Here is a 22,914-nt window from a genome sequence, read left to right on the forward strand (position 1 = left end):
TTTGTAGGTTAGAAGTAAGATTTTGAATAAGGAGCAATATATGGGGCCATTCCTGCTTATAGCAATAACTCAATAATAACTTTCTGGTGAAGCTGATACGACTCCTTTAGGTTGGAATTGATGATTATAATTTGGTGAATACCTGCAACAAATAGTATTTTACAGCATCACATCATTTTTGTAAAGAAGCTGGTTTTCGAGGACACCTGCAGAGAAATAGTTGCAATCTATAAAATGTTTAATGACTGACTATTCTGTCACTCATTTTTGTTTTCTCTGCAGCTTTGAAGGATTTCCCCTCCTTTAGGTGCTGAAAAGGTGCTAAAATGCAAAAGAAAACACATACATGTATATTTATACATACCCATCTGTCACTTACTATCTTGTATCTGAAGGATGCAATCAAACTATTCTAGCAGATAATAAATTCACGTGCGATGCTTGATCTTCGGCTGCATATAACACAAAAAAGCTTGTTTCCTTCTTCCGCTCATTCAGAAGACAACCGTAAGAACAAACCGAGCATGTTTTGGTTTAATATTGGTGTTTTGGCCATCTGTCTGTAAGGAAATGAGAAGATTAACTTGTGCAGCAGCAAAATGAATACCTGCAGATGTCATGATGTATGTTTAACAGGTGATTTTTCCTGTTGTGAATGTGTAATCAGTACTTTTAAAGGCTTTTCTCTAAATAACTTCATAATGCTCCAACTGGGAGGGGATGCTTTAAAGCTTAGCTCGCCTCAAAACACGGGCCTCCTCCTCCTTGGCAGGTTCAGAGCAGCCCAAGGTTGTCTCTACCTGATTAGGTAACAGTTAATCATTAGAGGTTGGTGTTGCTCCTCTGTCCAGCTTTGGCTTCTCCTAACTTCACCTGCTGCTCAGCCTTGCCTTTAAATCTGCTGTTATCTAATGATGGAGCTCGTGTGGAGCCATGGGCCAGCTGATTTAAAGCGTCTTGGCAGAGGAGCCAAACCAGACCTTTGTACTTGATGTGCATGTGTTTACCTGCCTTTAAGTATGAATGGATGAGCGCAGATGTTTCAGAGGAGATCGATGATGTTTAAACCTGTTTGTCAAAGGCTGCAGGGACTCTCAGCTCTCCTAAAAGAACAACTCCTTTTAACTAATTTTAATGATTCTACTGTGCGGACTTACCCACCCATTATAACTTGCAGGATTTTCTTTGGAAAATGTTGCCCTAAATGTTCAACAGAATCCAAATTATTCAGTGAATAATGCTTCACAAATGTTTGATTCATATTTTTGTTTCTGCTTTATTTGCATATAAATGTAATTACATGTTTGTTATGTATTTTATTATCTAAACAGCACATATGATGTCATAAGTGAAAACTTTAGTTTTCTTCTGCTCATACTGGAGTTGCAGACGTTCACTGTTTACAGTTTGTATTACTAAAACCGACTTATTTTATACATCTGACACACAGCTGTCTAAAAAAACACAAGAAAACTGCATGCATCTATAGTTAAACATCTATTTTTTGTTGTTGTTGATGCATGATGTGTTTTAACATATTCTCCATACAAATACAATTCTGTTAAAATGCAGAGGTTTTATCCAGAATGCACTCCGAGATGCAATTCATGAATATCCTTGATTTTATTTTATTGTTTTACTTACAGATTAAAAGTTATCTATAATATTTAGCAAGTATTCAAAGAGAAGCTAAAGATAACAGCTGGAAAGACTTTCGCATATCAGCCATTTTGTCAATATTCATTGAGTATTTAAGCGTCTTCTTGTCCTTCTTGCATGTATTGGATCAGTGTGAACTCTGAGATGAGGATTTCGCTGACACAGGTGAAGGGAAGGCTTCTCCGCATACTTCATAAGACCATTAAGAAAACGCTCGTTGGAACAGCGACTGTATAAGCCTTGTGGCTTTGACTTCCACTAATCACCTTACAGGCAACACATGCAGCCTCTCAATGTGCCTGCATGGGAGCACCAGTACCTGGCAACAGCAAGTTCATGGCAGCTGTCATCATAAGGCCCCTCTCATAATCATCATATCTCAAAAATAAATAATCACAATGCAATGTCACTCGCAGAACATTTCAGCTGCAAGGAAGTTGAGTAAACTTATTTATACTCCTTCAAAAGTCAATCCTTCTTTGGAATAAAGCAGCAAAGCTAGAACGATCTGTGAAAAACTGATGTGAGTTAAATGTTTAATCTAGTTTATTAGCAGCTATAAACTAATGATGCAAAACTAATAAATTACTTTTCAGATTTTGAATTAAGGCTTTAGGGTGATTTCTTTTGACAAATAGTTTAAGAACTTTTTTATTACATAAAATATACAAATAATTATAAATATTTAAAATAATACTAAAGATGGATATTTACAAACATTTAAAAAAAATTAAAAACTAAAGTTGCAAAAGGTTAGCTAAAAGTTACATGCAACAAATGATTAGCTAAAAGTAACTAAAAGCTTAAGAACCAAAAGGCAAGCTATAAGCTAAAAGTATAGCAATAGCCTAGCTATGAAGAAAAATAAAGGCTAAGTAAAAGCTAAAATGATCAAAAGTCTAACTAAAAGTAACTAAACTGCAGCTAAAAGAAAATGTAAACGTCTAGCTAAACGCTAAAAGTAGGAAAAGGTTAGCTCAAAGCAACAGAAAATATGCATGCTAAAGGAGCTAATACAAAGTATACATGCATGCTAAAAAGCATGCACACACACATATGTGTGTGTGTGTGTGCATATAGCATGCTATAAAGCATAATATACTATATGCTACAGGATGGCAAAGGCTTAAAGTAGCATCAAAAACAAACATATAGAGCAAGTATGGTGAAGTAAATTTAAAATAAAACAATTTTTAAGTTAAAGGTATGTCATTGTATTTCTATTTGTGTAACTTTTGTAAATAATTAACTATTCTGAAAAGTATAAAAGTTACAAAAAAGCAGGCATAACAATCAGCCCTTGAATGAACTGAAGATTCAGATAAACGAATGACTAAATTTGCACAAAACATGCAGAAATAGTTAGATTGCAAATAAACTACTGAACAATAAATAAATAAAAAAAAAACAGAGGAAAAAATTGTGTTAAGGCAGAATCAGCATACACATTAAGTTTGGCACTTTGAAAACTATCTTTGCAGGCAAAGTGAATCAAGTTACAGACACTCTTTACTTCAGCTGATCCACGAGTACATTGTTAAGCTATTTTAAAACCACATCTTCCAGTAATAATTTGATAAAAGAAAAAAGAAAAAACGGTGTACTGTACATTTTTACAGCCTAACTGCTGGCTCTTGTTGCCAAGGACAACCGCGCGTCCTATTGGCCGCTGCCGGACCACGTGACGCACAGTTATGACGTCACAGCGAGAAGCTGCGGGGCTTATCCGAGTCAGAGCAGCGGTTCAGGAAACTGCTTTCTGGAGTTTGGACTGCGAGCAAGCCGGGAATTTCAGCTCCTGCTCGGTTTCTCTGAAACTTTTTACCGCCCTCCGCCCTTTTGACACGAGGTAATGGACTGTTAAGGAGACCTTTTGATTAAACTCCCCTCTCCGACAGCAACAGAAAAAGCGAGGTAAGTTGCTAATAGTTTACCCTCTCTTCCTGATACTTATATTTTCTCACAGCTCAGGTGAAATGACTTTACACGCTAAACGAGTGCTCTTGCACTTCATAAATGCCACCATCACCGGTGACCGTGTATTGAGATCAACTTTGAAGACGTTTTCGCCCATAACTTTGCTCTGCAGCGGCATTACGATGCACCAGCAGCGGATATAAGCCCCAACCAGAACATTTGTAATCGGATGAAGCCCCTTCTGTTTGATCCCGAGCCTTCAGATGAGCTGCTCTCTGTCTGTGCGTTCACTGAACGAGAGCAGGAAGTGGTGGTGGGACCACATAAAGCTGAGTATCTTATTTCAGCAAACACATCAGTCAGTCAATGAGGGGAATGAATCAAGAGAAATGTGACTTTACTGTGACAAGTGAGTGGAAATGTTTGTTTTTCCTCAACATTAACGGTGTCTTTAAGGCTTGAAATCACAGCTATCAGTGCATTTAACAGCTTCAAACATGCAGATATTAACCAGACTTATGCACATATCCTCAGCAGGTTTGGTCTTTAAATGATCACAAACAATTGCAGGTTTTAGTTTGTGTAATATAAGACTTTTCAGTTTTTGGTTATTTGTAAGGTTATTATTATTTTGGTTGTGGTTTAGTCTTTTCTTTGATCATAAATGGTCCAGATAATATTGGCACAACATGTGGTTGCCTTTTTTATGCCTTTTTAAAATCTAAATTCACTATAATCAAGTCAAATATGAACTGATCTTTGTTGTTGTTTGTGGGTAGAATCAATAATTTTTTTTTTTTGTGGTTTGCTCTTATAAAAATATTTGAGAATGAATTAATCTGTTCAGGCACGATAGTTCCCGTTAAATAGCCGATTTGGCAGCGATTCACATGAAGCTTTGCTGTTTTACTTTATTTGTTTACAAAGAAGTTAATTACCACAATAATTGAGAACGGTGTCCTCAGGTTTCCATCCGACGATCAAGCAGCCGTGGGAAAGATGAGGATTAAACGAGAGTAAAGTTTCCAGAAGATTATAGAAATGCCCATAGATTTTGTGCACACGAACAATTTTAAGCTGGTTTAAGGTCTTTGGTTTGATGTGAGATGTAAACAACAGGTAATAGCTAAATTGTCTCTGTTAGTCCCACTAAATATTCATGAGAGGATCAGTTGGTTAAAACAAGACACAAACACTTAGACTATTTCATGTCATAATGACGAGAAAATATTCTATTTAAATGCAGGAAATGAGGGTAAAGAGTCTCGCATCGCACAGAAAACAGAGGAACCTGACACACACTTCTGTGAGGCGATTTAATTTTAGCAATCTGGCAACTCAAGTTGCCAATGAAACACAACAAGAAAATTGACAAACCTGGGGATGTGTTGACTCAAGGGTGGAGTCTAGATAATGGGCGCCTTAATGTTAAACGCAGCTCTCCAAACATTTCAAGATGCTGAACTCTTGACAGATGTTTGCTAGATTTGAACAGATGTTCTATTTTTGTTGACGTGGGCGTGTTGTGGGTTTGTTTTGGGCCGGACCGACCGCACTGTTAGTTGGGCCTGTAGTTAGTCTTCAGCAGTCGGTGCTCTTATTTAAAGCCTGACTGTTATTTTAGATACCAGCTTGATTGATTGATTTAAAAGAAGGATGATGAGTCCTTTCAGACGTATGATATTGCAGTTCCAGAATCGCAGGAAGACGACATCAGCTCTACCTCTTAACTATATTTGTAATAGTTTGATTTTGTTTGTTCTCGAACACTAGATTAAACTAGGCTTTGCTTAAAAAAGAGTGAAACAATAAATAGCATATTAGCCAAATCAGCTCAGATAGTTAGATTACATTGTTGTGACAAGATTAGCTGCATTAGATCATCCTGGAAGTAGCTACGAAACTGTGTCAGCGTTTAAATTAGATGCTTTTATTTGTTTAATTACCTTTTTCTGAATTTAATGAATGCGATTTAAACCAACTAGGGTTACAGAGTGGAGTTTTAAGGCTTTCAATTAACCAGTGGTGTCAAATCCAGATCCTTGTGGGTCCCCATCCTGCATGTTTTAGATGTTTCTCTGCTCCATCACACCTGATTTGAACCAATGGGTGATTCACCGGCTTCTACAGAACACCGAGAGGTAATTCAAACATTTAATCAGGTGCGTTGAAGCAGGGAAACAAGTAAAACATGCAGGATAGTGGCCCCTCAAGGACCACTGGACACCCTTGCACTAAACCCTTGGACTTGCTGTAGTTGTTTCACCCTGAGTTTGGTTCGTCAACAGAAACGACCCGCAGAAGACGTTCCTTTCCACGTTTCGTAGGATCAGCAACGGTCCCGCTCTGACCTTAAACCAAATAACACGGCAGATAGAGTTGCAGTCAGGCATTCATGGAGCCACTGAAGCTCAGCCCGAGCGAACATGCGCCGTTGCAGGACTTGTAACGTGAGCATGCACGCTCCCAAAGTGATGCCACGCTGCAGCTGCGTGTAACAGTTGTTTGAGTGCGAACGGGTGGAAGCCAGAACTTGTTGACATGCAATCTGAGGCAGATGCAGGTTCAAACGTTTTAGGATGAAAGTGTCGCAAATGCACTAGTTTATGTTTTCGTGTTCTTGTTTTTAAGACTGTGCTGCTGCACATACAGATCATTTCAATAAAAAAAGAGAAACAGATTAGACAAAATACTCCTGTAAATAATATTTGTCATATTTTAACAGTCCTGCAGCAGAAAGAAGACGTTTGACTTCATTTTACTTTTGAACCACTTTGGCATGACTGTCTCAGAGGAGTTAACGGGGGAGAGGGCGGGCCCCGGAGGCCATCTTGGCACCAGCAAACTGTTTTTTCCACTATGGAGTTATGCTGTTTGTGGGAATCAGTTTGTTTGGTGGCTCCTCAGATTGAAGAAGTCCTTTGGATGAAGGATGAAACGTCTCGGCAAAAAACGAAACCGTCCAGATGACCTGACTGAACTTTGTTGGATTTATACCAGGATTATTGAGCATGGACTTTGGTGTTTTACTTCAGGGTTTTATTGTATTTTGAAGCTAAATTTGGGGATCTTCTACATGTCTAGTGAAAGAACAAACAGCTTTTGGGTTTTACACATTAAGATCTACTCATCTAATCATCTAATCTACTCATTTAAGCAGGATTGATTGAGAAATTAGAAACATTAATGAACCATCATCAGGCGCTATAGAAGATGTTCTTGTAAACCAAATAACTCAAACAACCCATTTAAGCCCACAATGTTGTTTAAACTGAATTTAATGTTGCAGAGATAAAAGATCATGGTGATTTGTGGGTGAATATCAGGATTTTTTTTGTAACTTCTTGCCTGTGAGGTTGAGAATAACTCCGCTCTGCAGCCCGCGCAGTGATACATTCATCATGAATGCATCATTCATAAAGTCGTCGTCTGTAATCGGGTCTTTTTTTTCCACCGGGCCGATTCCCTCAGCCTCCTCAGCTCTTGGATTATCTGTTGGACGTTGGGACTTACCTGCAGGATATAAATGGAGACGTGTCCCCGTTATATAATCGGGCTACAAGATGTTCTGGGATGAACGGAGCACCTTGCAACAACACGTTGGAGTCGACTTCAGTTCAGGACTAAGACCCTGACTTCAGCAGATATTTTTTTTTTGTTCTTAGGAACAAATTTCAAGATAAAATATATTTGTTTTGCAAAGTCGTTGCATTCAAAAATTGAGAAAACATCCAGTTAACATTGACCATCAAGCAAAGTTTTAATGAAGAAATGCTTTCAGCTTTATTTAAGTCATTTTTTAAATCACGTTTTGTTCATTTATAAGCCATGTGACATGATTAGCTGAATTATATCATCTTAAATATAACAGTGAATTCGATTTTTTTGTAACACTTCTAACACGTTTAATTATTTTTAAAGAAACTTTTTATATTTATTTGAGTCAGATCTGATCTATAGTAACAATTATCACCACATACCATCGGCTTTTAAGACCTAATAGATTTTTGTACTCTGAAAAATGCTAAACATTTACTAGTTTTAGCTTTTCAAACATGTATTTTGTACCATCTTTTAGGCTTTTTGACAACATTAAGCGTCAGTAAATGTGCTGCACAATTTATTATCAGCACAAAATCGTTATGTTTTTTTTTTTAAGCTAAGAAAAAAACAACATACTAATGAAATATTTAACCATCAGGAGGAGCCCCACAGCCAGTTTAGTTAAAAATTGAAGTGCATGGAGAGTATAAGAGGAAATGAAAGAGGGGTGAGGAAAATTAGCATTATTGCATGCAACATATCTCGTCATCGCAGTATTTATTAATAATATTGTAAGTGTGTGTTTTTGTAATCTTGTGCAGCCATATTTGAAATGACATGACTCATCAGGGACAGAAGTGAAACGTTGTAGGTGTGAATGTTCAAGTTGTTGAGAACTTAAAATAACAAGGATGCTCTCGGTACTTGATTGAGACTTTCACGTTGACTGAATCAGGGCTGTCCGGCGTAGATGTGGGAAACTTTTTGGGCGCCACGATTCGATTATGATTCAGCGGGCTGCCATCGGATTATAAAACGATGACACTCGGTCTTAAATGAAACAAAATACTTTGCTCTAAACTTTCATTCAGACAAAATTATTGAAACTAAATGACTTAAATAAAAGTGGCAAAACATGATTTTTATGTGTCTCATGTTGTTGAGCCTTACAGAGTTTCTATAGCTTTATTTTTTGTTCTGTTGTAAAGTGTAAACGACACACAACTCCTGGTTTTCAACCAAATCCTTTGCTGTCAACGTTGCACCAGACTTTGTCATTTGCTCTGCCTTTTTCTGAGGGAACTGTCCTCTCTCAGCGAGTTGGTGCCGTTGACAAACTCCACCCATGTTCATTGTATCGCTGGTTGTCTCCTGCTAAAAGAAATTAAGACATTAGGTTTAGAAACAATGAATTATTGTAAAGATGGCCGTGACAGGATGGAGACGCTGGTTTGAAGGAGACAATCCACTTTCATTGTGTTTACAGATCGGGCGTTTAAACTCAAGACGAGCTCTGGTTTTTATTCTTCGCCTGTTTCCAGTTTTCCATAACCAACCCTCCTGGTTCTGGTAATATTAAACCAGATGCCCACTCGTCGTGGCAGTTTTTCTCTTCTGGTGACCCAAAGACCTCCCAAACCATCCCACCATCCTCACGCACCATTAGAACAATAACCTGGGAGATTGAAAGCCTCCCAAGTCTCTGAACCAGACCCCAGCACTGACTGGTGTGGGATCATCTCGTCCTGTGTGTAGGTTCTTCAGTGGGTCCACACCACCAAGTTGTTGTCACTCAGGGGGAAGTTGAACCTCCTTCAAAGATCCTTTTGACGACCAACCATGACTTCTCCAATCACTACCCACTCCAAGTGGCCCTTGGTCACATAGGTCATTGGATTTAGTCATAGATCGTAAATACAGTTGTCTTAATCGTTGTGGCTTGAAATCTCCACGGACAAAGAAACAGACCGAGGTCTCCTACATTTAGGGGTTCCCAGACTTTTCCATGCCATGGCTCCCCAAGCAGCATTAGCTTCTGGCCGAGGCCCCCCTCGCAAACCCACAACCAATGCTACAAAATATGTAAAGAAACATCAACTTTTAGAATATTTTTAACTTTTATTCACTATATTTAATTATTACGGCTGCTGAGCATAAAAATGTTAACTAACATGTTTTAAACACTGTTCCCGCTCAAGTGGCGCTTAAGTTTCGAAGGTTTAAAACACTTGTTTGCGAGAGGACACATTTCAGGCAATCATGGCCATTTTTCTGTATAACCATACTTCATGTATGCTTCCTCATACCTTCAAATTTGAGCTGGCCATGAGTTATTTTTAATTTTTATTTTTTTGCAGCGGTTTCCACCACAGCAGGGCTGCTGATCAGTTCCTTCTTTTTTTTTTTTTTTTTTTAGAAACTTCTTCATTTCGTCCTTGCTATGGTAGCTTGAAGAATAAAACGGCTTGATACATTTGACTGGCAGCCAATCAGAAAGATGAGCATCATGAAACAATATTTCAATATATTATTATAAAATATATTTGAAAATAATTATTGGAAAATAATTTCGATTTTATTACAATAATTAAAAAATGTTTGCTTTTTTAAAATCTTCTTCTTTCCAGCTTTCTGAGGCTCCTAGCGCCCCCTGGTGTCCCTCCAGGGAGCTGCGGCCCCCCACTTTGAAAAACACTGTCCTAAAGTATCAGACCGAGGTCCCCTAGTCACCCTTGACTTGTCACCCCTTGGAGCAGTTGTCAGCCTCTCATTTGGTTTTCATCCACAACCCAGTAACCAAACCGAACACCTCAGTCAGGAACAAGAAGCTGCTTTAAGATGTCGTCACAAGTACCCTCACATCTTGGGGACTATGCTCACAATACCAAAGTTCATGCTCAATAATCCAGGCACAAATCCAACAATGTTCAGTCCAGTCATCTGGACGGTTTCTTTTATTTTACTGAGACGTTTCATCCTTCATCCAAAGGACTTCTTCAGTCCAAGGAGAGACAAACAAACTGGAGTCGCACAAGCATCAACTCTTATAGTGGAAAAAAAAAAAACACAATTAACGCAACACCATTTGAAGTTTAAGTCCACAGAAACAAAGCTCAGTACATAAACAGTTTCTTTACTTTCCTGTTGGTCTTTTTAGGTTCAGTACAAAACACTAAATTATGACTCGTATAATGTGGCTCTTGTCAACACCGTTTGGTGAATTATTAATAAATAAACGCTGTCTTTTAAATGTAGAAGATATTTCATGTTCCTGTCAGCCATCTTGTTAACATGTCTGTGTTGTCCGGGCGCTGCCCTGGCATTGGTTAAGGTAGCTCCTGTCTAATGGTGTATCAGTTTTTGAACAAAATTATTTAAAACAAATTAATATGAAGCTTTATGAAACTTTGTAGAGTCGTGGTGAGAAGGACGAACCCCTTACTAATCCATATTGCTTTCAATAACCTGGTCCAAAATTGCCAATACTTAGTCCTTATAAGATTCTAATTTTAAAAAGTTGAATACACAGTGTCTGGTTGGTTTATGGGTTAACTTGTCAGATGTTCTGTGAGGTAGATCTTCTGTCCACGGCGCTCCTGTGTCCGGCGTTGACCTGAAAGCGATAGCTCGTTCTGCTCGGGTCGTGTTAGCTGAGGTCAGCAGCTCTGGCTCAGGCCTGTTCTCCGCTCGGAAGGTTAAACTAGCCGTCGCTCACTTGTTCTGACCTCATGAGCTGCTCAAGGGAGAATTTGTCTCGACCACGTGACCTTAGCTCTTGTCGAAGCCTCGTTTATATAACGGAGCCACCACCAGTCTGCCAGGAGCAGCAGGTAAGAGTCTTAACGGTTACTTTGTGGGCAGTGATCTCAAAGAGACAGAAATAGTGGAGCTCTTAGGATGAACGTCTGACGGGATGTTCAGGAGAGGTCTGAGCTCTCCCCTATCATTTAGTGTTTGTTTTTTTTATTTTTCATTTTAAATCTACACACTGATCATTAACATACAATATTGTTGGATTGTTGCCGTGGCTGCATACACCCCCAAAAAAATCACAACTGTTTGGGAGATTTTGCACAATGGGATCAGGGGCCTGAGTAATTACTGGTGTACTTTAAGTTTTTTCTAATTGCCAAGCGCTTGCTTGAAATAATTCTTTTTAATTAATGTTTAAAGTTTATATTGTCATCCAGAAATAAAGAACACAAGTAATAAATCACAGTTCTTCTTTGTTTAATTAGCTTCTAAACCAATCTCAATTTAAAGAGGGGAAAAAAAGTATTAAAGGACTAGTTTTGATTTTTAAAGCGGGGTTAGGTGCTTTGCTTCTGAGCAGTCAGTGTCTTATCTGTCGTAGACAGCAGTCTGAACCATTCATGAACTTATGTACCATGAAATGAGGGCTTTATTACGTACACAGCATCACTTTTGCATTAGTTATTTACAGACATCTACGGTTATTTGCAAAGACTAGAACTTGATTCGTGGTCCGTTCAAGTCGTAACAAAACCTATTCGGTAAAGTCGTGCAACTCGATAAAGTAGCAATTTAATTTATTAAAGATGAACGAGCAGCAGAAACAGATATTTCTTTAGTCTTTCAGTGTAAAATTGGACACCTGCTTGTTTTTGCAGCTTGGAGTCAAAAATCTGATCTTCTGGGATTTATTGAAGACAGGAAGTTAATTAATGGGAAACGGCACAAAACGCTTTACAACTGAAATAATTTGTTTTATTAGTAGCCTCAGCGCTTATTGTCTCGATTTATCATTCTCTTAAATTATCAAGAACATGCTTAAATAAAATATGAACCAATTATTTGACTAGAACATGTTTGTCACTTTGAAAAACATGGAATTAATAAAGTAATATTAGGGTTTGCGTGTTTGATCGTTTCAGGTTTGTTCTAATAATGTTAATAAAAACAAGCAGAAAGGCACCAAACACAACCTATCAAAGTTGTTTTTTAATTAACTTTTTATAACCTGAAATCCACGGCATTTTGTTTATGTCGTTAATCAAAGCTGGGGGTTGTTGTTGTTTTTGTTTTGATTTAATTAATGTAACTGGTAAATGAGATATTTTAAGGTTTGTGGGGTTTAATCTGATTTTGTTCAGACCAACCAAACGTTTAACGCAGAAGACTGTATTTACACGCATTGAACTTAAATTGCTGATTAATCCTGTAGCTCCTGATGTTTCTGTAAAGCTTTTAAGAACGGCTCTAATTAACCCCGTCTGCCTTGTTTGTGATAATGGAGGGGAAAACATTTTAGTCGGCTCATTTTGTAAACGGCGTGGCTAAAAGGGCACCGCGTGATGATTACTGATGGAGCTGAAAGCTAACAGTTGAACAAGCCATCAGGGTTTGCAGGACTGGTTCGTAATTTCTAAAGCTCAAATATATTTCTAAAGGAATATGGTTTATTTCTGGCCTGCTGGTTGAACGTAATGTGTGTCTATGGTGTTTTCAGCTTCAGGATTATGGTTACCTTCCCTGATCCAGCAAGCAAAAAGCACTAAAAAGGCCTTAAATAAAGAACTTAATGTAAGGATTAGACTCAAAGTGTACTGCTTTAAAATAATTTGATAATGTGATTTGAAGAACATGAATGTTGCTGTAAAAATTTAGTTTCAAAAGCAGAAATTTTTCTATTTTGGCTCATCCAGTCGCTGTGATTTACTTGATTGCGTAATGTTACGAAAGCCAAACTTAGTTAAAGAAATCTGCAACATGTTAGAAAAAGTCAATTTAAAGAAATATTAACTCGTATCTGACTGATGTAAAATTAACATTTGCTGTCATGATGGGATTCAAGTTTTTGAATTGCTCAGTTAAGTTTTATAAACGTTTACTGTTAATATGACCTCACGACCTTCCGGGGCAGTTTTGTGTCCAGAATAATCCATTAATTTAGTTGATATCAGAACATGAATGTGCATGTGCACTGTAGTGATGCTGCATTTTGGCTAATTTGATTTAACAGATGTACAAACAGCTGAAAACGCCTTACGTCGCTGTTTTAGTGTTTCCGTTGAACAAAAACCGGATCACGTAACTTAATCGTGTTTGCACCATGAATTTTTCCACTTTATATCACATTTCTTTTTTATTTACTTCCCTTCAATGTGCATTAGCGCTTTGTTTTTATAAGTATTTTGATAATAAAAGGTAAATTTGTTTAATTCATTACTGCATACAGCACGTGCGCTGTGTTGTTTCAGCTAAATAGATCAGCTCAACTTGCAATCTGTTCACCCAAGTGGACATTTGTGCCGCTTATTAGCAGGAAAGCATGTTTGTAATGAAGGATAGATTTAGATAATCAGCCTGTGGATTTATACCTTGACATGTCAAGGTTCCTCAAGTACCAAAGACTTTTTGAGGAAGTGCTGTGATTGATGTCACCGACCTCACCACAAGCGCATGAACCGTGTAAACATTAACAACGCTGCAAAATGCCAAATTATCTGCACCTCAACAGACGACGTGATTCACCGCCATAAAACTCGGGCTTCTTCTGCACACAAGAAGTTTAAGTTTTAGAAGTTTGACGGGAGGTTGTCCAAACGTTTCGCTCCTGCCTTATCTGAAGGCTAACACACCCTCAGTCTGTTTAGAAGTGACCGCTGCCAAACTAATCTTTTGTTCCAAGAGTAATATTTGAATAAACAGCTGTTTTTATTTCTGCTTTGGCAATACAAAGATGAGCTATAAGTAACAGTGCACTGTTCAAGCTCATTGTTTACTAAGAGTTAATTAACGGATTAAAACTAGCCGTTTTCTGGAACAATTTGTGACTGAGCGGATGAAAAAGGAGGATTCTTAGTGGAGGACAATAACTGAAAGTGCAGAGGTCACAGTTAAAGCGTCATGCTGGACGGAAATGCATTAAAATGATCAAACTGCTTCAGAAAGTTATTAGCAGGAATTTGATTTCCAACCAGCTGTGTGTTGATCTTTATTGGGGCTTTGAAGCTAACAATGTAGCTCTTTGGAGCCTTAAAATGTTGTTTACTAATTAAAATGGGATCATTTTACTGATGGCATCCATATGTATTTGTTAATATTAAAAGAAAATAAAGTTTTTGTTTCATGAACCATTTTCAGATTAGATTAGGAGTCTAACTATAAGAAAACAAAACCTAAAGGGGACGAGGATTGTACTCCTCCCTTCTTGGAACTAGTTTTTACTTAGCTTCAGTTTGACATTGCAGATTTTTATCTACCGTTATTTTTGGCTACACGTTTCACAACTTTCTGCATGACTTCATCTCAACAAGTCTGAAGTGGATAAACTACTACAAGCACATTAGCTGCACGGCTAATGATGTTTTTCATTCAGTCGTGGTTTAAAAAAACTCCGTCCCATTTTCTTTCTGCAGTTTTAGAAAAGTTTTTTTTTTTCCCTAATCAAATTTAAAAGAAACAATTAAAAAAAAAAAAAATTCACTTCGTAGCTGTTCAACAGAGAAGTAGTAAAGCTGTGTCTGTGTGAGACTCAAAAGGTTCTGCAGGAAATTGACAACGCTTATGCAAAAAATGCGTGCGCACGAGCATCAGGTGTGGTCGAGAGGTTCTGCACCATGCAAACATCTGGTGGTCTCATTTTCTGCCATGTTTAGTATACTGTCATTGCTTTTGTGATTGTTTGCAAACTGAAAAAATGCCATGTGAAGGTGTTATTTAAATTTTTTTTTTTTTTTTTTTTTGAATGCTAAGGTTCTCATTTTGAAATGCCAATAGAAATATGGACTGGGAAAAAAAAACATTGATGTTTTTAAAATCCAAGCAAAGTGTCATAATTAAACATGAATCAATAACAAATGTATTTAAAAAAAAAGCAAAATAAGTGTAGGTGTGTGATCACTGTGTTAATTTTGAGGGTAAGGAATAATCCTTTTGTAAAACTGATGCGGGTTACGGGTGTACCACAAGGCTGAGTCCTTGGCACCCTTCTTATTTGTTTTTCCATAAACAATTTAGTGTAGTCATGCCTCATGGAATATCATTTGGATATATCAACTACTGTAATGTCAAAGCTGCTTTCAAACAAACCAAAAATCTGTAATAATCACAAAAAGCCCTTGACCTATTCTTCTCACTCGTGCTATAAAGGCTTAAGATGAACCCAGGTGATTTCTACAAACATTTTCATGTCTCCTTTGATCAGCAGTCTGAAGCGCCGCTGCCCTCACTTCGACCACAGCCACAACAGAAGCCACGATGGGCAAACAGAACAGCAAACTTCGTCCCGACGTCATGCAGGACCTGATGGACAACACGGACTTCACCGAACACGAGATCACCGAGTGGTACAAGGGTTTCCTGCGGGACTGCCCCAGCGGCGCTCTCACCATGGAGGAGTTCAAGAAGATCTACGCCAACTTCTTCCCATACGGCGACGCCTCCAAGTTCGCCGAACACGTCTTCCGCACATTTGACGCCAACGGAGACGGGACCATAGACTTCAGGGAGTTCATCATCGCCCTCAGTGTCACCTCACGCGGCCGGCTGGACCAGAAGCTGAAGTGGGCGTTCTGCATGTACGACCTGGATGGGAACGGATACATTAGCAAGGCAGAGATGCTGGAGATTGTAACGGTAAGATCATTTCTTAATTTTTTTTAGTTTTCCTCTTTTTTTGTCTAAAATTTTCTATCCTTTGCACTTTCAGACATTCAGCTTTGGCTTTTTTAGTAACTTTTTTAATGGAAGTGACATGACATCATATTATTATTGTCATGTTTCTTGGTGTAAAACTTTTCCTGCAGTGAAGCAACACATATCAGCTACGTTGCAAATGCAGCCTACAGCAATAAAACCCGCCTCTATGTAATTTTAGAAACCATTATTTCCTCTTTGGTACTCGAAAAGTTGTAAAAAAAAAAAAAAAAGACCCAGTGAATATGTAGAGGGTCTTCCTCGGATCTTCATGTTGACTCAGCCCTTCCTTCAGCAGCGTCTTCACCTGCAGCTGAGGCTTTGAGACTTAAGAGCATCACGCAGAGACACACGTCACCCAACAATCCTGCACATGTTCTGAGATCACCCGTCACGAGGCTAGGTTGAGCGGAGCGTCAGTAAAAACCTAATCCCAATCTCCAGTTTGTTTATTTATAGTGAGAAGGTGTTTATGTGAAGGGACACAACAATAAATTTAATTTATGATTAATGTTAAAAGGATGAAAAAGAAAACCAGATTACAGTTTTGTTTGATAAGCTGACACCGCTCAAAGTAAATTCCATAAATTCATATTTTCATGTAATTTTACTTTATTTATGCTCAAATAATTAGTTGATAGTTGAACCAATGTTTCCTTCAAGCTGTTTTAATTCACTTCATTGAACACAGAACTGATAAATGAGGTGATGTGGCAATATTTGCCACTTTGCATCGAAGTGAGGAATGTGTTAGTTTTGTGAGATGCTGTCGGCTCTTCATGTTTTCAAAAGTACTGGACTTAGAGTGGAGAAATGAGTGGTGGATATGGGCACCAGTGACCACCGCGACCCGAAAAGGAAGAAGCGGGTAAAGATGATGGATGGATGTTTTGTCTAAACAAGCAAACAAAAAAACTTCAGCTCAAAGTTGGTTCAGAGACTGTTTTTTATTTCAGCAGTCAGATACCTGGATCTCACCTGGACTTTATCAATCAGGTGCTGATGATGACCCCAGAACTTGCATCCAGTTCAGTCTGGTCCAAAAGTGATTAAATCTAATCAGTACGGGGAAACTTAAAATCTTTTTTTTTTTTTTTGATTTCACATAATTTATTTACTCATCTAGACAACTTTATTTACTCAAATCTACAAGTACAGACTAAAACAAATACTCGTCTTTCTGCAGAGATGATTGGTTGAATAAATTACATGGAAGTCTCTTCTCATGTGGGACTGTGCAGTCGTGCTTTAGGCTGTTTTCAGGCTGCACCCTCCCTGTTCTTCGTTTCATCTTCCATGAAAGTTTTTCCTTATTGGTTTTCAGGCCATTTACAAGATGGTTTCCTCTGTGATGAAAATGCCCGAGGACGAATCCACACCTGAGAAACGCACAGATAAGATCTTCAGGCAGATGGACACAAATCGAGATGGTGAGGTTTTATTTATTTATTTATTTATTTTGTTTAAGTAAATCCAATTTTGCTACATACGAACTTCACTTGACTTAAAAACTGAAATACAAAAAAAAAAAACACTAAAAGACTGTACGTGAACATTTCTAAAGCATTAATCTTTCTCGTCTTCCAGGTAAGCTGTCTCTTGAGGAGTTCGTCGAGGGAGCAAAGAACGACCCCTCCATTGTGCGACTGCTGCAGTGTGATCCCAGCAGTGCTGGGCAGTAGGAACCAGGACTCTTCTCACATAAATTGGCGCATTTAAAAAAAAAAAAAAAAAAAATCTCATCTAACCCACCTGAGATCCGTTGACATTTGACACGTTGACTTATAGAGGCCCATGAATGTGAAATGCACACAGCTGCACATACGGCTCATACTGAAGCCCGACGTAATCCTATAGCTGCACCGTTCATGCGCCTCTATGTCTGGTCAAAGGCTCCGCACAAACACGGGTCTCCTGCTCGGTGCAAGTATGACTCGAAGGACTGAAGTCCCATCAAAGACTTGTTGATATCAAAGCTGTCCCCGCGCTGCGCGAGACAGCCAGTGAGGATAATCTAGCTATCTGGCGAGGTGCGACGAGGCATACCCAAGTTAGCTTTTTTTAAATTTTATTTTATTTCTAAGCATAATTCTCTATTTAAAGTGAATCGTGCTCGTGTCGTCTTTGCGACTGATTGTTGTTGCTGAGGGATGACCAGCAGGTCTTGAAGTATTTCATCGTCAACACTGGAAAATAGAAAAGTGAAGTGTCTGGGACTACAAGTTTCCCAGCATGCAGTATGGTTATTTTAAATTATAGATCTGGGAATTGTAGTTTTTCAGGCATAAACTTTTTTTTTTTATGTGATGTTTTTGGAAGAATGTTTAAAGGTACTAAAACTGACTGATTCCTAAATGATGAGGAATCATTATGGATTACAGCTATCTTGTTTTTAATGCCAAGTTGGTGTGCACACTCAAACACGCACGTTCAACAAATGTACATATTCACACACACATGAATTTGACATATGCATATAAACAATAAGTTATATGGATTTATAGGTATAAACTTACTTGTTCTTTTCTGATATTGTGGCAGTTTGCATGTGTAAATTACAAGAACATGTTTATTTCATTTACTTGACGAGTATAAAACGGACGTACATTCACTCATGTTTATGCTAGACGCTGTAAAAAAGAGGAAGGGACCACATATTTTTACACATTTAACTTTAAGAATCATTTGTTACAGTTAGCTTATGTGGCTTCTTTTGCCCCCTTTGGGAGATAAAATGTCCACAGAGTAAATGCTGAACTTCCTCAATGACGATCGATTTTTGAAGATGTTAATTAATTCAGCATCATTTGTTTTTCCTGTTCGACTGTGTTCAAACAGCCTCAGGTGCAAGAAAAAAAAAAATTTCTATTGATCATGTCTCTTGCACGTTTGTCCTCACCTAAGTAAATGCTACTGCAATTACCATATTTTTCGGATTATAAGGCGCAATAAGCGAAACTAAACATTTTGACAGCTTTTTGAGTACCACATAATCGAGGTCAGTAAGCACAACCAGAATTAATACATAAGGTGCACCAGATTATAAGGCTCACTGAAGATTTTTGAGAAAATTAAAGGATTTTAAGTGCGCCTTATAGTCTGAAAAATACGGTATACATGTTTTTGTTTTTTTACCCCTTTTTAAATGTAAACTCAGTAATAAATTACACCACCTTGTCCCCGCTGTTTGATAAAAATTAAAAAATAATAAATGTGATTCACTGTTTGGACCTCTGCACCGTTCATTAAAGCAAACTGGTACTTCAACTTTGTTTCATTTCAATAGCATATTGTGGTCAAGTGCCAAACACAGATGAATTAAAAACAGAAAACACAGTATTGTATCAATTTATACTAGATACCTGCTGAACAAACAAGTCGCTATCATTTTGTAGATTTTGTATTAACTTGCATTATGTATTCTGTGTAGGATGTCCATTTTGTTTATTCAAATAAAGACAAAATGGGAAAATGACTTTTTATTCTTAAATATAATCATGTGGTTTGTAAAACCAGCATAATCGGCACGTCAGTGTAAATCCAATTAAGGGTAAATTATTTTTGGTCTATTGCTCCATTACTGTTGTGATTTTACTGCTTTTTGGAAGAAAATGCCCTAATTAATATTTTTATTTTACTACACCCAAGTGAGCAGACAAATAATGAAAATCATTTAAAATGAATATTTGACCATAACCATTATTTTTAAAAGCAGTAGTTTCCAACCCAGGTCCTTGAGGAACACCATCCTGCATGTTTTGTTTTCTTGCTCCAACACACCAGACTCCATGATTTAAGCCCCACCGGCATAATGTCGGCGTCATTATGTGCTAGTGTGCAAGACTTTTCTTCATCATCACACTGCTGATCTTCAAACAAAAATTAAGAGCATGTAAGAAATTTTGTTTCCAAACCGTCATTTTTCAATTTTTATTGTCTGTCCAAACAGGTCTCACTTGTAAATGAATCTTCGAGGCTCTGTATAACTTATCTATTTAAATAAAGGTTGAATGAATGAAAAAAATATTTCATGTTCTGCTGAAACCTGTTAATCACCCATTCATTTAAATCAGGTGTTTTGAAGCAGGGAAATAACTAAAACATGGAGCGTGGTGTTCCTCAAGGACCAGAGTTGGGAACCATTGTCTTAAAAAATGTGATCAGCTATATATATATATTTTTTTATAAAAAAAACTTACTTAAAATATTTAACCTTTATCAAATTCTAAAATAACATTTTTCCATTTATTTGTAGTTGTAAATTGGTATAACTTTTCAAATGGGCCTGGATTAAGAACCATGCTATGACTAGCTTTGCTTTAGCTCCCATTTTATCATATTATCAAACTGACATTAGCCCAAGCAACTTTAAAATATAATTTGTTTTTAGAGACTAGTAATCTTTATCATTTATTGTATGAAAAAATGCTTTATACAGTTTAAACAATTCTCGAATGAACAAAAGAAATTTAAACCACTTCAAGATGAGAGCTAATGCTACATGCAGAAATGTAGAAATTATAAAGTGTTCACAAATTTTCAAGCACCACTGTAGTAGCATCAACTATAGGTATATTAGCGTTATCTTATTTTTTATGCAGCTAATGCTACATGAGGAAATGTAACCTAGCTTAATATTTGTAATTTAGCTAATAATGCCAAGTATGACTTTGTATTTAATTTATAATGATGGTAGCTTACACATTTAATAATTATTTTGATGTAGTCGATGTGTCATTTATGAGACGTCTCATCAACAACTGAAATTACAAGGTATAATTTACAAAAAAAAAAAATTTATAATAGTAGCTTTGTAATTTATAAAAGCACGCATTTCTCAAGAAAAGTTGTAGTTTGACCAAAAATGAAATTCCTGTTTTCATTTTAACTTTTCAACAAACCCACGTCAGACCACATAAATGACAGCGAGGTTTATTCTCCCCCATGAAATGTTTATTACCTTTAGTAACACTCTTCTTCTAAATAACCCTTCAGCTACTTGCGGACATGCAAGTATTATGACAAAAGGGTAATTAAGTTATTATAAAGTCGACTGAATGTTGTGACAAATCACTGAGCTTTCTTGTCCTGGAAAGTTGTTGATGAACTAGTAAGGAAATGAATGACACTATAAATAATAACATAAGTAATAACAACTTATTGCAGCATACAAATAATCTAAGTTACTTGGAACCAACTAATTCAAGCTGTGGCTACTTCTGATGTAATATTTGATTTAAAAAAAAAGCATGTCTGTACAGAATGAAACATACAAAGTCTTTTATACAATAAAATATCCAGTAAAAATGGAGGATGTGAGACATTTCCCCTCACTCTCAGTCCACAATAAAGTCCTTTTTGGCCCTGCACAGGAAATAAGACTTGCTTCATAGTGTAAGGAGCGCAGACGTCGGCCCCACTCCGCCCGTGGACTGTCTCCAGCAATGCCAGCTTATCAGCAGTCACAGCTTCTCCGATTTCTCCTGCAGTCCCTCAGATCTACAGTCAGATCTCCGTCAGTATGATCTTGTAGGCGTCTGCGTGGCTTTCGATGCCGAGGACGAAGGTGTCTTCGTTGGAGTAATGCTCGATGATGTTGTCGTCCATGTTCACCAGGATTCTGTCACAAAACTCAAATGACTACAAAGACGAACGCTAAAATAAAAGGCTTTACTTTCTAATATTTGTTTCCTCACTCACCCCTTTTTACTTTTCTTGTAGACTTTGGCTATCCTCTCTGTGGGCACGCCGTACTTCTCCGATATCTGTCGACAAAACGCAGGGAAAACGGTCCGTGAGCAGTTTTCACATTTACAAGCAGGGCTTAATTTGAACTGGATCCTGCCAGAACAGGATCCCGGAACTCTTATTTTGACAGGGTGCGTTCTGGTAACCGTTTGCTTGGATCCGGTAACTCTCAGGCTTACTAATAATAAAGTTATGAACAAATATAGCTTTGAACAAATAAAAGTTATATTGGATATGTAAACTGAAAAAAATACATAAACACTCATTTTAAACACAACAGCCACTTACAACTTCTTAATATCCCATATGATCTACCTCTTCAAGTAATCATTTCCGTGTCTACCCTTAAAAAAAATCTCTGTCCCTAAAAGAGCAGTGGGGGTGAGTGCCGAGCTAACCAGACAGTCGTATGCAAGCAGCAGCCCATGAACAGACGGAGGAGGCATCTAGAGGTTTTCACGTGGAGTCGGACAGAGAATTCAGCGGAGAAGTGTCGGCTCAGAACAGTCAAGTAAGGGAGAAGAGGGGTATTTATTATTTATTAACCTTTATTTAACCAGGCAAATCCCAATGAGATCACAGATCTCTTTTGTGAGAGAGGCCTGAGCCTGAAGGCAACCTAACACGCATGTTTTTTTGGTCTGTGGGAGGAAACTGGAGTACCCAGAGAAAACCCATGCAAGCACGAGAAGAACATGCAAATTCCAAATTGAAAGACCCCAGGTACATCTGGGGATTGAACCCAGGACCTTCTTGCTGTGAGGCAACAGTGCTAACCACTGAGCCATTGTGCTGCCAAGGTAGGATGCTTGACAGAAGCGCAAGTGTTTATAAATGTAGGTAAACGTAGATGTTTAACAACCTGTTAATAAATGCATCTACTTTATTCAAAAATTTCTGGGGGAGGACCCCCCACCAGCTATTTGCATTTTGGCATCGATTGGTTTACAAATTAAGCCCTGCTTAGTGCTTACAAGTTGCAACTTTGACGGCCACTCACCGCGTCCATCAGCCCCCTGAGCGTCGGAGACTTCAGCATCAGGGCATCGAACACCTCGTCAGTCTCCTTTCTAACGTACAGCAGCACTGCAGACAGCAAAGGCAAAAGTAAACAACGACTCACAAAAGAAGGGTCCTCCGTTAAAAATGTTAACTTTTTATACATTCAGGTATTAAATAATAAACAAAACTTTTTTTTTCTTTTGTACCAAAATATACTCCAGCAAAAGCTGTATGTCTAAATTCTTGATCTTCCTGCAGGAAGTGACCCAGGCTGCCCCGGATGCGCTACAGCTAGCTGCTGCCACTATTTGTGCTTGCAAACAACCATAAAACTCTATGCAAAAAATCTAAAAAAAAATGTTAAATCTGGTCCTCTGGACATTC

At 37.9% G+C, this 22,914-nt stretch overlaps 2 protein-coding genes across 2 annotated transcripts in view; one reads left to right on the forward strand and one right to left on the reverse strand.

Moving 5' to 3' along the window:
* The first annotated feature begins 3,393 nt into the window (after positions 1-3,393).
* ncaldb (neurocalcin delta b) lies at positions 3,394-17,976 on the forward strand. Its single transcript, XM_037692888.1, has 4 exons — positions 3,394-3,573; positions 15,290-15,720; positions 17,105-17,210; positions 17,368-17,976. Exons 2-4 carry the CDS (start codon positions 15,343-15,345, stop codon positions 17,460-17,462), a joined length of 579 nt encoding a protein of 192 aa, XP_037548816.1. The 5' UTR covers positions 3,394-3,573; positions 15,290-15,342; the 3' UTR covers positions 17,463-17,976.
* A 3,277-nt stretch (positions 17,977-21,253) lies between these two features.
* Positions 21,254-22,914, reverse strand: part of grhl2b (grainyhead-like transcription factor 2b) — a 22,892-nt gene continuing 21,231 nt past the window's right edge. The window contains exons 14-16 of the mRNA XM_037692887.1: positions 22,529-22,614; positions 21,481-21,545; positions 21,254-21,400 (exon numbers count right to left, since the gene is read on the reverse strand). Coding sequence (XP_037548815.1) covers positions 21,286-21,400; positions 21,481-21,545; positions 22,529-22,614 — 266 coding nt within the window. The 3' untranslated portion in view covers positions 21,254-21,285. The remainder of the gene's footprint in view (positions 21,401-21,480; positions 21,546-22,528; positions 22,615-22,914) is intronic.

This window comes from Nematolebias whitei, chromosome 19 (genome assembly GCF_014905685.2).
Source record: "Nematolebias whitei isolate Nwh7 chromosome 19, NemWhi1, whole genome shotgun sequence".
Lineage (NCBI taxonomy): Eukaryota > Metazoa > Chordata > Actinopteri > Cyprinodontiformes > Rivulidae > Nematolebias > Nematolebias whitei.